The 14,095-nt window shown below is 47.7% G+C and overlaps 1 protein-coding gene across 1 annotated transcript in view; it reads left to right on the top strand.

Moving 5' to 3' along the window:
- The window catches only part of ACE (angiotensin I converting enzyme), a 342,068-nt gene extending 330,766 nt beyond the window's left edge, over positions 1 to 11,302 (top strand). Inside the window, 1 exon segment of the mRNA XM_069634130.1 lies at positions 9,818 to 11,302. Within this exon segment, the coding sequence (XP_069490231.1) occupies positions 9,818 to 10,026 (209 nt within the window). The 3' untranslated portion in view covers positions 10,027 to 11,302.
- Positions 11,303 to 14,095: the final 2,793 nt, after the last annotated feature.

Below are 14,095 nucleotides of genomic sequence, written 5' to 3'. Positions count from 1 at the left end.
GAGTTATCTTGCGATGCTGGAAACCCATGTATTTGGCAAAGTTTTGGAAGTCGTGGCTTACGAATGATGGGCCGTTATCCGACTTTATGATTTTAGGGATTCCGTATGCCGACAGCATTCCGTCAAGCGCCGGGATGATGCTCGACGTTGAGCTGCTTTCTACGATTTGTGCGTCTGGGAATCGTGAGTGCTCATCCATGAGTACTATTACATGTGTGCCATCGCTCAGTGGTCCAAATAGGTCTACGGCGAGTTCTTCCCACACTTGTTTTGGTAAAGGTGATGTCTGCAGTGGGTTTGGGTGTGGTGGTGGTGATACCTGTGCGCAGACGCGACAACCACCTACTATGTCTTCCACCAGTCTGTCCAGGTGTGGGAACCATACCTTCTGCCTGAGAAGGCGCTTCGTCGCGACCACCCCTCGGTGGCCTTCATGCGCTAGGTGCACCGTTTTGTCCCTGAGTGTTCTCGGAATGACCATCCTTTTAGTAATATGTGGTCATCTACTACTGTCAATTCGTCTCGCACTTGATCGAGCAATTTGACATCTTCTTGTGTGGGTTCTGCCTCAGACCTTGCTTGTTGTCTCATGAGCATCTTCTTGTTGTTCTGGAGACAGTGTCGCATGATTCGCAGGGCTGAGTCACATTCAGATTGAGTGGTGAGCTCTGTCCACCCCACCGGCAGCGGTTGAAGGTGGTGAACCACGTAATTTATGTAGGCGTCTGCGATGGAAGGTCGTTTCTCTGTGGACACTGCGGGATGCCGAGACAAGTAGTCCGGCGGATTTTCGTCCTTTCCAGGGCGATGCCGCATGGTGAATTTATAGTCCTTTAGGCGTAGGACCCACCGGGCAATTCTTGGCGGCATTCTGGCCTTTGGGTTGCCATATATGGTGAGCAGTGCCTGATGGTCCGTGATTATCGTGAACTCCTTGCCAAACAGGAACAGATGAAAATATTTGCAGACCCAAACTACTGCCAAACTTTCTTTTTCCGCCTGCGAGTATGCCCGTTCTGTGGCCGTGAGACTCCTGCTGGCGTATGCCACTATGTATATGTTTTGTGGGTCTATCGGGTCCTTTTGGGTGAGTATGGCGCCCAGTCCTACCTGGCTGGCGTCGACAATGACTTTGGTGTCCCGACGAGCATCAAAATATGCCATGTCTCTGGCTTGTGAGATGGCATTTCGTATGGTTTCAAAAGCCTTTTAACACTCCGGGGACCATATGAATGGTGTGTCTTTGCATGTGAGCAGGCGTAGGGGATTGCTCACAGTCGCATAGTCCTTCAGATATCTTGCACAATAACTGGCTAGCCCTAGGAATGAGCGTAGGTCAGTGTCCTTTTCGGCTGGTGTGGCTGAGTTGAGTGCTTTAAGTTTGTCCGGGTCCGGTCTCATCCCGTTTTCTGAGAAAATGTGACCGTAAAACCTTAGGGACCCTTTCGAGAATTCACATTTCGTCTTGTTAAGAGTGAGTCCCGCTTCTTGAAGGGCTTGGCACACCATATGTAATGCCAGGTCATGCTCCTCTTGTGTTTTCCCATATACCAGCAAACATCCGAGCAGTTCAGACAGTTTGGGACATGGCGGATTACTTTGTGTATTTCCTCTTGGAATATTTCGGCGGACGATGAGATGCCGAAACTCAGTCTTTTGTATTGAAAAAGGCCAAGATGGGTGACTTTCCCCAGGTTGTCTAATTGCGAGTCTACTGCGTCCTCCATGTGGGGCAAAGGGCCAGAAATTCTTCGAGAGATCTCTGCTTCTGCAGCAGTTGTTTCCGAAACGGTTGAGAGAGACAGCCTGCGATGACTTGCGATCTAAGTGCCTTTTCGTTCGAATATTTGTGGAATTCGCAATGTTTGAGTTTAATGCGAAGACGCATGACGAAATTGTCGATGGACTCTCCTTTTTCTTGTCTTGTCGTGTGAAAAATATGGTGTTCATAGTCGACGTTTGTGTGTGGGGCAAAGTATTCCAACAGTTTGGCATGAAGTTCTTGGTACGTTACAGTGTCCACGTTCAACAGTTCGCCTGCATTGTCTCTTACTGCCGGCCCCACTGCCATGAAGAGTGTGTTCTTGAGTCTCTCGTCGTCTGTTAACCTGATGCCTCCAGCATGAAATTTGATGTCCCGCAGCCGTGTGGTCCAGCGTGGCCCTAGTAGTAATATATCGAGACTCTGGGGAGATTTCTATTTGATGATATCCTTTCGTTAAGTCCAATTTTGAGAACATTTTCGCCCCATGAAAGAGGTGAATCACGTCCGTAATTCTTGGTGCCTAATGCCTTTCCCTTTCAATGGCCATGTTGGCCCTGCACATGTCGACACACAGGCATATGGATCTGTCCGGGGATTTTTTGGGGACGGGGACAATGGGCGACACCCAGGGCGTGGGGCCAGAGACTGGTTAAATGACGTTCATTTTCATCAGTTAATCCAGCTCGTCCTCCACCTGCCTTTGTATATTGATAGGAATGCCTCGATAGTGTTGTGCCACTGGTTTGATGAGTGGATTGATGAGAAGACAAAACTTTTTCCCTTTTAGTTTTCTGAGTCCGCGGAAAAGATTAAGGAATGATTGTTCAATGGTGTCTGGTTTGGAAAAGTACTTGTGGGCTATCAGCTGGTATAGGATGTGTACGAGGCCCATGTCCACTGCCGTGCGAAAACTTAGTATGCATCCACTGTTAGCTTCAGTTTTCAAGATATGTAAGGGAATCTTGGCTGAATGTTCTTTGTGAGTGCACCATGCTGTGATCGTGCCTATGCAGGGTAGGGGTGTTGTGGCTCCGTATGGATATATGTCCACTGTGGCTGGTTTTATTTTGGCCATTGGTGTGAGCGACTTCAGTTCTTGTTCACTTGTCGCTCCTGTGTCTATCAGAAATTTCATCGGGGTGTTATTGACGTGTAGAATGAGGGTGGGGCTGTGCTGCATGGCCGAGGTGTTATCGTTGAGGGCCCACACATATCCCTTTTTCCTCTGGTCCTCCTCCGACGAGGGGGACTCGCTGCTGTAGGGGACCGCATTTCGATGTATCTGACAAAACGTCTTCTTTGAGGATGTCTCGCTTCTTCTTGAGGTCGTCTCTCTTCGCGCGAGTATGTGTTTCTTCTTTTTCCTCCCTCTTGTAGAATGGGCGGTCAGAGTCCCCTCTTGATCCTGTAGGGCTTTGGCAGGTGTATTTTAGCCTTTCCTGGGGTCGATGTCTGTTTGGGGATGGTCGTGGTGCATTTTTGCACATTGCCCTGTAATGGTCCATACCCCCGCAAGCGGCGCACTGTTGCCCTAGCGCCGGGCAGTCTCCAATGTGCGGGTATTCATAGCCACACTTGTAACATGTGGCATCGGGGCGTTTGTTGCCTTGAGGGGGGTTCGCATATAGTTTGTTAACCGTGTCAACGTTTCCCGAGTGTTGTTGAATGGAGACTTTCCCCAGGTTGTCTAATTGCGAGTCTACTGCGGCCTCCATGTGGGGCAAAGGGCCAGAAATTCTTCGAGAGATCTCTGCTTCTGCAGCAGTTGTTTCCGAAACGGTTGAGACAGCCTGCGATGACTTGCGATCTAAGTGCCTTTTCGTTCGAATATTTGTGGAATTCGCAATGTTTGAGTTTAATGCGAAGACGCATGACGAAATTGTCGATGGACTCTCCTTTTTCTTGTCTTGTCGTGTGAAAAATATGGCGTTCATAGTCGACGTTTGTGTGTGGGGCAAAGTATTCCAACAGTTTGGCATGAAGTTCTTGGTACGTTACAGTGTCCACGTTCAACAGTTCGCCTGCATTGTCTCTTACTGCCGGCCCCACTGCCATGAAGAGTGTGTTCTTGAGTCTCTCGTCGTCTGTTAACCTGATGCCTCCAGCATGAAATTTGATGTCCCGCAGCCGTGTGGTCCAGCGTGGCCCTAGGTTTGAGGTGTCTCGTATCTCAAATGTGCTGGGAATGTGCATCACTTGTGATGAACCACCGGCAACCTGTGGTTGTGGTTGGTCAACTACTTGGGGGTTGTTAGCCCCTCCTGAGGATGACGCAGTCGCAAGCGCTGGGTCTGACATGTCTGCGTATCAGAAGTGTAATTTCACTGGAAATTGGGGCCCTATTTGGGTGTTCTGGCTGTAGGAATTTATGCTGAATAATTATATTGTCTTACTTGAAGGCACGTGTGTCTCACGTGCGAGGGGCTCCCTTCCGAGCGTTTTGTTGAGAATTATCCTCAGCGAGCCTTGAGCTGCTGGATTGTGAAGACGTGAGGGTATGTGTCTTCCGTGTGCCTCGGTGCGATTGCAACGCTGCCTGCTATGCGTGGCGAGGTGGAAAGTCTTTATGTCCTGCTCTGGAGTGTTGGAGGCGGGGTGTGACACCACTGTGGGGCATTCGTGGCGCTTACTGCCTGACGTGGCCTGCTTCCTGGGGCCCGTCGTCTGCTGCCGTGGCGTCTTGCCATTCCCCTTCGTTCGCTCGTGCCACTGCTGCCACTTGACTCTCACCGTGTGCAGCGGGTCCCTGTGGGCGTGCAGTGTTCGTTGCACCACTGCTGCCACGGGAATCTCTCCATGCGCAGCGGGTTCCTGTGGGCGTGCTGCGTTTGTTTGCTGTGCGCTCCGGGTGCAGGGACCTCCTGCGAGCGTCCGTGCCCCGGGTCCGTGGGCCAGCACACTCCGCGGTCGAGGTGCGCCGACGCGCTATACTGCCCAACGGCAGACCTCGCAATGACACGGATGGGTGTTGTACACCTTCGTCGCCATTGTTGGATCGGCACCACTTGTGCGCCGTATCCGGAGGGCCCACTCCCAATGATACGCGGGAGACGGGATGTGCAACAGAACCTTCTTTATTTAGCATTAGGCGGCAACTGCCAAACCCTGGATCCCGCCCCTTCCCACGCTCCAGTGTAGCGTAGCGTCCTGTACGCGCGGACCGCAACGGCGGTCCACCCACACAACGATGTGGGCTGGCTGACAGCAGTAATGGATATTTAAACATAACAAGAATAATAATTAAAACCAGTGGAGGTTGTTAAAATAAGAAAAATACAAATAAAGTTAAGATAAAGTAAATCAACTTTACAAAATGTAGGAAAAAAGACTGACACCGGAGCAGAAAAAAATAAAGATACATCATAACACGGGACAAAAGCATAAAACAGGAAGGGGAAACTCTTCATATCTCACAAAACCTTAAAAAAGAACACAGAAAAATGAACATTTGTCAGCCGGGAATACCCTTTGGCTGCAGCCTTACTCACAAAGAAAAGGTAACACAACCCCAAATCCACTACCCCCCGTTTTCTCACACTCCGTTTTTATATATGAAAAAAGGAACGGCAATTCTTTTTACACAGGCTCGTTCCTAACTTGGTATTTTAGGGGGCAAAAACAAAACTATCCAAATTATACAGCCGGGCAACCCCTTGATTTGCAGTCAAGCAGCTTCTCCAAAGTTATTAATCTTGATAGCGCTGCAATGCATTGCCCAAGCTCAGTACCCTGAAATCCAATATGGTGACAGACAATCAAAGCAGGAACAGGATTTATTCCATACAGCTGTGCAGAAATGGGGCGGGAAACTGGCATAGGACCCCTGTGAGGCTTCCAGCAGATACCTTGGGGTTTTTATACAGTTTTACACAAAGAACCTCCTAAGAAAGTCAGTTTGCTCAAATCAGTCAATTACATAAACAATGAACTTCCGAACAGTACGTCCTGGGGGCGTGGCATCAGGGGAAACCAGGGGTCAGAGGATGTAACCATCCACATGACATGAACCACCTCCTCTGCAAGAGTATTCTACCTAAAACTGCCAGCTCCGCAGTCTCTAGCCCAGCTTGCCGGCAGCTGAACTCGCCTTCATGATCTATTGTGGGGCGTGTGGGTGGGCATCGGAGAGTGGCTTACTTCATCTTGCCCCAGCCTTGTGGGCAGTCACACTTTGCCAACCTATCTGCTACCTCTTCACATAAATGGTGCCTCTATGTCGCAGCCACAATAATGGCTGCCGTTCTGCACCACCCGAGGCTCACGTACGTTCACACACCCACAAGTCAAATGTCCACACCATTTTTATTTGGTTACATTTTATTGTTATGTGCTTTTATAATTCAAAACGACCTACATGGGGGCAAAGGTCAAGTCCTCAAGAAAAAAGTGGGGGGACTTGCAAACGCAGGTTTGAATCCCGGCGGGGCCAATCTCAGCCTTTCATATAATAAGCAGTGCTCAGATACCCGAGGGTTCGTAGCACTATATAAATGCCAAATTATTATTATTATTATTGAATGTGACATCACCAGAAATTAGCATATCAAGGTAATGGCAACATCTGGCCAGGCCAGTCTTTTATAGTGCTACCTTTATAAATGTTTTGGCTAAATAGCCCTCTTTCTAGAGCGCTTGAGGACCTGAGTCCTCTTGGGAGTGCTCCAGTAACCCAACACTCCCAGAAGCAGTGGGTACTGCAGGTGTAGCGGATGTGAGATACTTAACATTTGGCCTTACGCTATAGCCACTGACTCACAGGTTCATTTGCCCAGTTAAGGTACTTAGCCTGCTGCCATAAAACAAGGCCATCAATTCCTGCCACTTGTTTCTCCAATAGTTCCAATAGATTTTTTTCTGTCCATATGCAAAACCCCAAAATCAAAGAGCGTAACCCAAAGAACGCAAAATCCCCATGCTGGAGCACCTGTTGCCCACCATTACTAATGTTACATGTTCACACGTGGCCAATGACCAGTTCTGTAGAATTCTAAATTGCATTAATGTCATGTTTTTAGGTTGTGGGCAATGGGTGTCACTAAAACAATGGTCTGAAACCTTTGGCTCTCTGGATTTTTGACTATAACTCCCAATTGGCCATGTCAGCATAGTGAATGGTGAGGGATCATGGGAGTTGTAGTCCAAAACACCTGGAGAGCTGCAGGTGGTAGTCACCACACCTATAGTATGTCCCCTTTTGACTTTAAGGACTAGTTTGCCCGTCTCTCTGTCACACTTCGACGCCTGGAGGTAAAAGATTAAGAAATATAATTTTTATAGTTGTTCTTTTCTAACACGTTTGATACCGGGGACCAGTTTCTAAGCACAAGCCCAGGATTCAAACCTCTGTTGCTCTGCATTGTCTTGCTTCCAAGACAAATACGTTGGCCCTGTACTATCCTCCCAGCCAAAATTAGATCCCATACAACTGAGTGTGGACAGCCAACCCCTTTCTTTTCATTACCAAGCATTGACATAAGGTGCCCAATGATATGAACAGGTGGGCTGAGTGGGTAAGGTTCCATATCATTTAACACGCTAGTGAGGGAGGCGTAAGGTAACAAACAACAGTAGTCCACAAGTAAGTTTAGCGGTAAAACGTCCTTTCATCGTGGGATGTTTTTTCGCTGGGTTTTTTACCGCAAATTATTTGACGAAAAATAACTCATCAAGTTTTTTAGAGGGGTTGGAATAATATATATTTGGGGTGTGGGTGTTCGGGATCATATAAAAAATAAAAGTGGATGGGGCGTTTGGAGGGGAACCCCCCCAAAAAGAAAAAAATCTATGAGTTTTTTCATTTAAAAATCTGCGGTAAAAAGCCCTGCGAAAAAACATCACGCAATGAAATGACATAGAACCCGTTTAGCAACATTCACCGTAAACTGTTTGAAAAGGACTGATACCAACTTATCTCATGCAGGCGCTACAGGAAGGAAGCAGTCAATTCATGGTGATTAGCGGAGAGCAGGGAACGAGGTAGCATGGTTACTAAAGTTGAGAGGAGGTGAGTCGTAAGTGGTGAGTAACAAACACAGCATAGCTAAAGTGTTAACAGTGAGGGAGGCCAAGCGCAGTTAGCATGAACATTTTTTCAACTGGATCGCAGCTGGACCAGTACCCCAGCCTTCTGAATCATCGGAAACACATCCATCGGACAGCACATTCCACATCCAGTCAACAACTCTGCCTGGGATAGTGTGTGCTCCCTCCGGTTAAGACGGCCGACCTCTTTGCTCCCTTTAAAAATCACAGGGGAACCTTCCGGAGAAATGCAAAACCGCTTAGTATTTAGACGCCCTAACTTAATCCATGAAAAAACGTAGGAATGCCGAGGCTATTTAGCACCTGGTCTGCTCCTATCAGGCCGACACAGAATGTCAATTAGTCCTGAGATATCAAAACAAGCTCATATAATCGCATTTTTATATCGCACAAAGAAATATTTAATGTTTGTTGCAACCTCAAAGAAATCGAGACCCATAGTAATCCCATGCTGGTACCTTCCAGGGCTCATTGTAATGACGTAAGCAATTTATACTGAGCAAAGACTGAAACTTTTGGAAATTAAATGCTAGCCAAAGAACCAATAATGGATGGTCTTCCGGTTCCGAATACCACCCCAACTGTAAACTGCTTTTTTAAGGGTTTTAGTCCACACACACGCACACGCACGCACACCCACCACTTGAAGGTGTTGACTAATGCCATGATGCCGGTTCCCCTCTTGATCCCTGACCAGCGACCATAGGTAAATTGGTGTCTTCTTTGCTGTAAGGAGACCTAAGGTCTACCCTCATCTCCTTCCTCCTTAGTAGATTTGTACTTGAGCCTCAGGAGACAGCGATAGTGAAACCTCGTCTCCAAAAACCCACACTAGATCCAGAAAACCCCAGAAATTTTGACCCCATTTCTTTGCTTGTGATTCCTACAAAAGTCCTACGCGCCACTGTGGCGGCCCAGCGGCAGGGATTTGTTGTGCTTCACCAGATGCCGATTCCCTTCTCGCGGGTTTGGCCCGGTACAAAGCTTGGGGGCAGTCATGGTACCCATGATCAGCAAGACCTGGGGCGTCATGGGTGGCAACGGTGCTGGAGCTCTCGTGTTATTAGCTCTCTCTGCGGCTTTCAACACCGTTCACCCAATGATGTGGTTAGAGGCGTGGCATTGAAATGGATTAAGCCCCACCCCCCTGGCTATAAACAAATATCATCTCTAGCTCCTTTGCCACCCCACTGTCTGGTCATTGTGAAGTCCCACTTGGCTTCTCCCTCTCCCCCTTCTTAATATCCGACTCCTGGCTCATCTTCATATGTGGATGACTCTCAGGTCTTATTGCACTTGAAGGGGGGTGGGGGCATGAATACAACGACTGTGCTTTCTCCAGTGGCAGGTTTGCAAGGTAACCATGCAGAAGGCACCCTTTGGGGTGTCTTCTGCATGTTAACGTGCAAAACTTCAGGCACGCACACCCTCAGACATAGAAGGAAGGTCACATGACACCTATTACAAGGTGGGTGTACACAGATTCCACGTCACTTATTCATACACCTCCAAGCTAGCAAATGTCCTCACTTTCACACAACCACCATAACACATTCACCGAACAGTGCGCCCTAACATAAACTGGACCGGTTGCATTCTGTAATAGAGGTGAATATTTATTGTATATTTAAGACACCAATGAATGCATAGTTGTAATTATGACTGGTAAATAAGCAAACACTCTCTGATTCTTTGGTCTTGATGGGTGATTGTGTTCAGATGCAGTTCATGTACAAAAGTCAAGTATTGTAATAGTTCAGACCTGCTCACATTCCAGCTCCATACTTGTGTGCATCACAGAGGGGTCTTCACCATTGTGGCATCACTTGATCATCACTAGCACCCAGGACACCACCTCTTGATGGCATGGATTCGCCGAGGCATTTTTGTTGCCATGTTGTAGCACCTGAAATGAGAGGCTGGGGACCGTAGTTAAGGACCTCACCTGAGACCTCTCTGAAAGCATATTCATCTAGGACACTGATTAATGTTCTGCTTCTTCTTCTCTAGCTCAAGTGGTGGTAGAACCGGTCGGCAGTGCTAAAGTCAACTTCCTGGGGATGTCTCTGGACAGCAGCCAGGCCGCCGCGGGACAGTGGATTCTGCTTGTGCTGGGCCTGGCACTTGTCATCGCTACCGTGGTTCTGGCCGTCAAGTTCTCCTCCATCAAACGGAGAGCCACCAAGTCATTGTCCGAGACAGAGCTGAAGAAATACTGAGTGGTCATTCTTTGGAGGACGCCCACTCCAAGTCCGGAGCGAGCAGGTGGCCTTATCGTCTACCCATGCACTCAGCCAATAAGTGCAGCTTTCGGTGCACGGGACTCTTTCACTCAATCAGGTCCTACCTTTTTGACTATGCAAGAGCCAAAGTAGATATTGATAATGTATTGGAAGCCATTCTGATTTTACGTAAGGCACGTATCAAAAAAAACGGTTCTAGTCAAGGCCAGGATGGGCGTGAGCCTACCACATCTGGACTTGGGTCTAAATAAATTCCCTGATGAAAAATACATGTTTTTTAGATTTGAAGGGTGGTGTTGATTGTTATGTTGGACTTTGCGTCCGCTTATGTATAGGAGGCATCTGGACAGTGTGTCAATGTTTACTGTTTTTTTGTTGTTGATGTATAATAGTTAAGACTTTCACCAGCGGCTGTAACGGACTGTTCAATTATTACTGCTATACAATATGCCCAGTTGTGTGGTTCCATCAACACCAGCACTTCCCACTTCCCTCGACCAGTTACTTTGCTCCTGTGGAGAAGGGCATTTGGTTCTTGACCTTCAAGGTGCTATCCAGCTGTTCATCCATGTGTTCCGGCCACTTAAAGAAGTTCTGAATTGTCCTGATTCCAAGCTTACTCAGTGGCAGAGACTTGGAAAAACCCGAAGAGGGTGTCGTCATCATCAATGGATTTTCCAGGTTTTATCTGCTGAGCTTGCACATGCATATTTTACACCTATTTGATGCTCCGCTACTGTACATTGAATATGCAACTACTGATTCCGTGATCGTCAACGATTGCGCATTGCTTGATAATGGGGTCATTTCATCAGGCAACACTGATGAAGTGCGCTGCAGGCCGAAACATTTTTTTATCCAGGGTAATGATTCCAAGATGCAAGAAACCAAAATGGAACCCATGCACAACTAACACAAACAATTGGCATTGGGCCCGTTGGGCATTAGAAAGGGAGAAAATGAGTGTTGAACTCGAATACACACCCACCAGGTGTACCTCCGGAAGGGAGTGGGGGGGTTGTATTTCCAATTCTGTTCTTGAATTGATATAATCAGAGACTACAGGGTGTTTGCTATATGATGTTACCTCAATCTGACAGAAGAGTCACATTTGAACCACAACATGCTGGAGACATCAGGTCGCTGACCTCCGGGGCGGGAGGGATGGATAAAGCACCAGAGAACAACATATGTGAAACATTTTGATTTCAAATTAAAAATTAAATAAAGCACCAAAATGACTGGAAATTTAGATGATTCTATGCAATTTCTTTTTTGCTTCCAAGAAACTGAGTGGAACTGATGGTCTGTAGGAGTGCAGGGAACTGTCCGATATGCCCTAGCAGTGAAATACTCTACTTTCTCCTGGACTGAGACAAAATACATCAGGGATATGATCTTGGTTACAGGGTAACCGTTCAGTTAAGTAAGTTCACAACATAGGGAACTCCCATCCCCTGCACACTATCTTAGACCAAAAGCCAAACAGCTCCATATACATAGTCATGGGTAGTCATTTTAAATTGTGTTTAATCATATTAAGTACATGTTATTCAAAAATATATTCAATGGGTCACTGATGTTTGTTAAAGAAAAGGGAAAATGTTAATATGACAAAAGACCCAACGCATTTCGAGAGTTCCTCTCTTCATCAGGGGTGTGATTCAATCAAGTTTCTAAAAGTAATGCAAAGACATTTCATGAGAAAGGATTCTTATCATCTTAACAGGCCTCTTAAATAATTACATAATTCACTCCTCATTTGGTGTTCATAAATCTGAAATATGTACCTCATGAGCTCCAGCGTGCTGATTGTATCCATAGGTTCAAATAAGACATAGGGCCTCATTCCGAGTATGGAGGTAATCATGGCGCTATTTGCGCCATGACTACCTCCCATACCGGTACCGAGTCTGACCTGGTTCAATGGGGTCCATCGAACCGGTCCATCCGACCTTGGAGGGACCGCTAAGTCCCCATTGAAAAAACCATTTCCCATTCCCATTTCAGCTCCCATAGGACTCAATGGCAATGGGGAAGTAGCTAATAACGGTACCACAATTTGCCGTACCGTTATTAGCTCTAAAGTCCCATAACGGGTCCCGTCCTTAACGCCTGGTCAAACCAGGCATTAAGGAAGGGACCCGCTAAGGGAACTCGGAATAGGGCGCAAAGGGATTAGCGGCACCGATGTCCTTAACGGTGCCCGATATCCCTTTGCGCCCTACTCGGAATGAGGCCCATAAAATCCTAACTGTACAGCATGCAGAAAGTATAGGTGCAGTACCTGGTAAGAATTAAATTGAATAGTGAGAGGTATTGGTATGAAAAAGCGAAATTGTTGAGAATCCAGGTATAGTCCCACCATGTACGACTATCTCACCTCTGTAACTTGTAAATGAGTTCCCCTGTGTTCACGATTGTGATGTTCCTCTACAAAGCAGTCACTGGCCTGTAAAAACAGATCACCATATACGAGGCTGCTTTCTAGATCTAAGAAACATAATGCCATGGATGATTACGCATGAGTGTGATGCCGGAAATGCATCAGAGGGAAAGGGCCTCTGAGTCCTTGTCATTTATTACTTTATCATGTATGTTCTGTCTTGTTTTACGCACGGGAGTTCACATGGGACTCCGGGTGGTGCCACGCTTCCTGTATTTGCTTTAGTGAACAGACCCTTGGGATACCCTATGGCACCCATAGGTGGGAGTACGACCCTGTACTCCTAGTGTATTTTTTTGGGCACCTGTTTGTGGCCCACAGAGCAGGGTACGGGCTGGTGGCAGCTCTGTGCTGAATTGATAGGTGCTATGCACATCCTCCATTTTGGGATGCCCAGGCCCTGTCATTGCAATCAGTAGGTTCCTGATGGAGACAAGATGGCCCCTGTGGCCTCTTGACTTCCATCGCCTGTTATAGTGGTTTTCCCAAAGTCCCGGGAAGCCCTGACTCTGTCCCTAACCCCTGACTGGCTGTTGGGTGGAATTTCCATATATGGTAGTGTGGGGAGGTGCTGACCAGACTGGCTGGAGCCTTCCCAACGACCGTATGTGGTGGGTACGCCCGTGGGGTGGGACCTGGGTGAATGGAGTGTGTGATGAATACACATTCTGTGTTATGGGTGTCTAGTATCTCGTGTTTGACACAATGACTGAGACAGCCCTGCCCGAAACTGGTATGAATGCAGTGTTTAGTGCTGAATGGCAGAGTGCATGTTCGAATCCACATTCTGTGTTGTGAGTGTCTGGATGGAGGAGAATGGCATGAATGCACTATGTGCCTGATTGGCTGCCTGAATGCCCTTCTGAGTGATTGGTTGCCTGAGTGTGACCCAGCAGAATGAATGGGAGATCAACAGTATATCTGTGGGCCTCCCACTACTAGAAATTGTTCAAAAGCTGAAGTTGATACTTGATGCTTACTCTAGAAGCCGAGCCTGGAAGAAGAAGGTGAACCGCTGTTCCCTTCCGTGTAATCTGAAAGCTGCCGTGCCTTGAAGAACTGATCAAAGATAGGACCTGGTAAGGAGACCTTCTCCCGAGCTATGAGGGACCATTGTGCACCGCTAACCTCTGCTGAAGCTCCCTGGAAGTCAGACCCTCGAAAGGCTGCCGACTGGAGAAGGGGACCGCCGAGGAGAACGAAGAGAAGCACCGGACAGCTGTCCATGGTCTACGACTGCCGTCGCCGACCAGAGCCGCCGTGCTCCCTTTGCCTAAGAACATTTGATCCAAAGACTCCCTTGTTCATCCTTGTTGACTGCTTTCATCCTGTCGGAGAAAGTGAAGGCTGCCAACGACCGAGGAGAATCTGCCGGTGGGTTTCCCGCCACCTGAAGATCTCACAGACGCTGACAAAGCTACTTAAGCCAACCATGGTCACGTCCCAATCGCCGACGCCGACAACTTGACGCCCTTGCTGGGCCAAAGTTCTTCACTAACTCTTTGCGGCAATAAGCCATCATCGTCGAGGTGCACTGCACGCCTCCCCTGTTGTAGGACATTTTCGATCACTTGTCAATGCGCACCACAAGGACCGAAG

The sequence above is a fragment of the Ambystoma mexicanum genome, chromosome 13 (assembly GCF_040938575.1).
Source record: "Ambystoma mexicanum isolate Mex_15411 chromosome 13, UKY_AmexF1_1, whole genome shotgun sequence".
NCBI classification, from domain to species: domain Eukaryota; kingdom Metazoa; phylum Chordata; class Amphibia; order Caudata; family Ambystomatidae; genus Ambystoma; species Ambystoma mexicanum.
The sequence above is the reverse complement of the archived record's forward strand: the minus strand, read 5'-3'. Positions and strand labels throughout refer to the sequence as shown.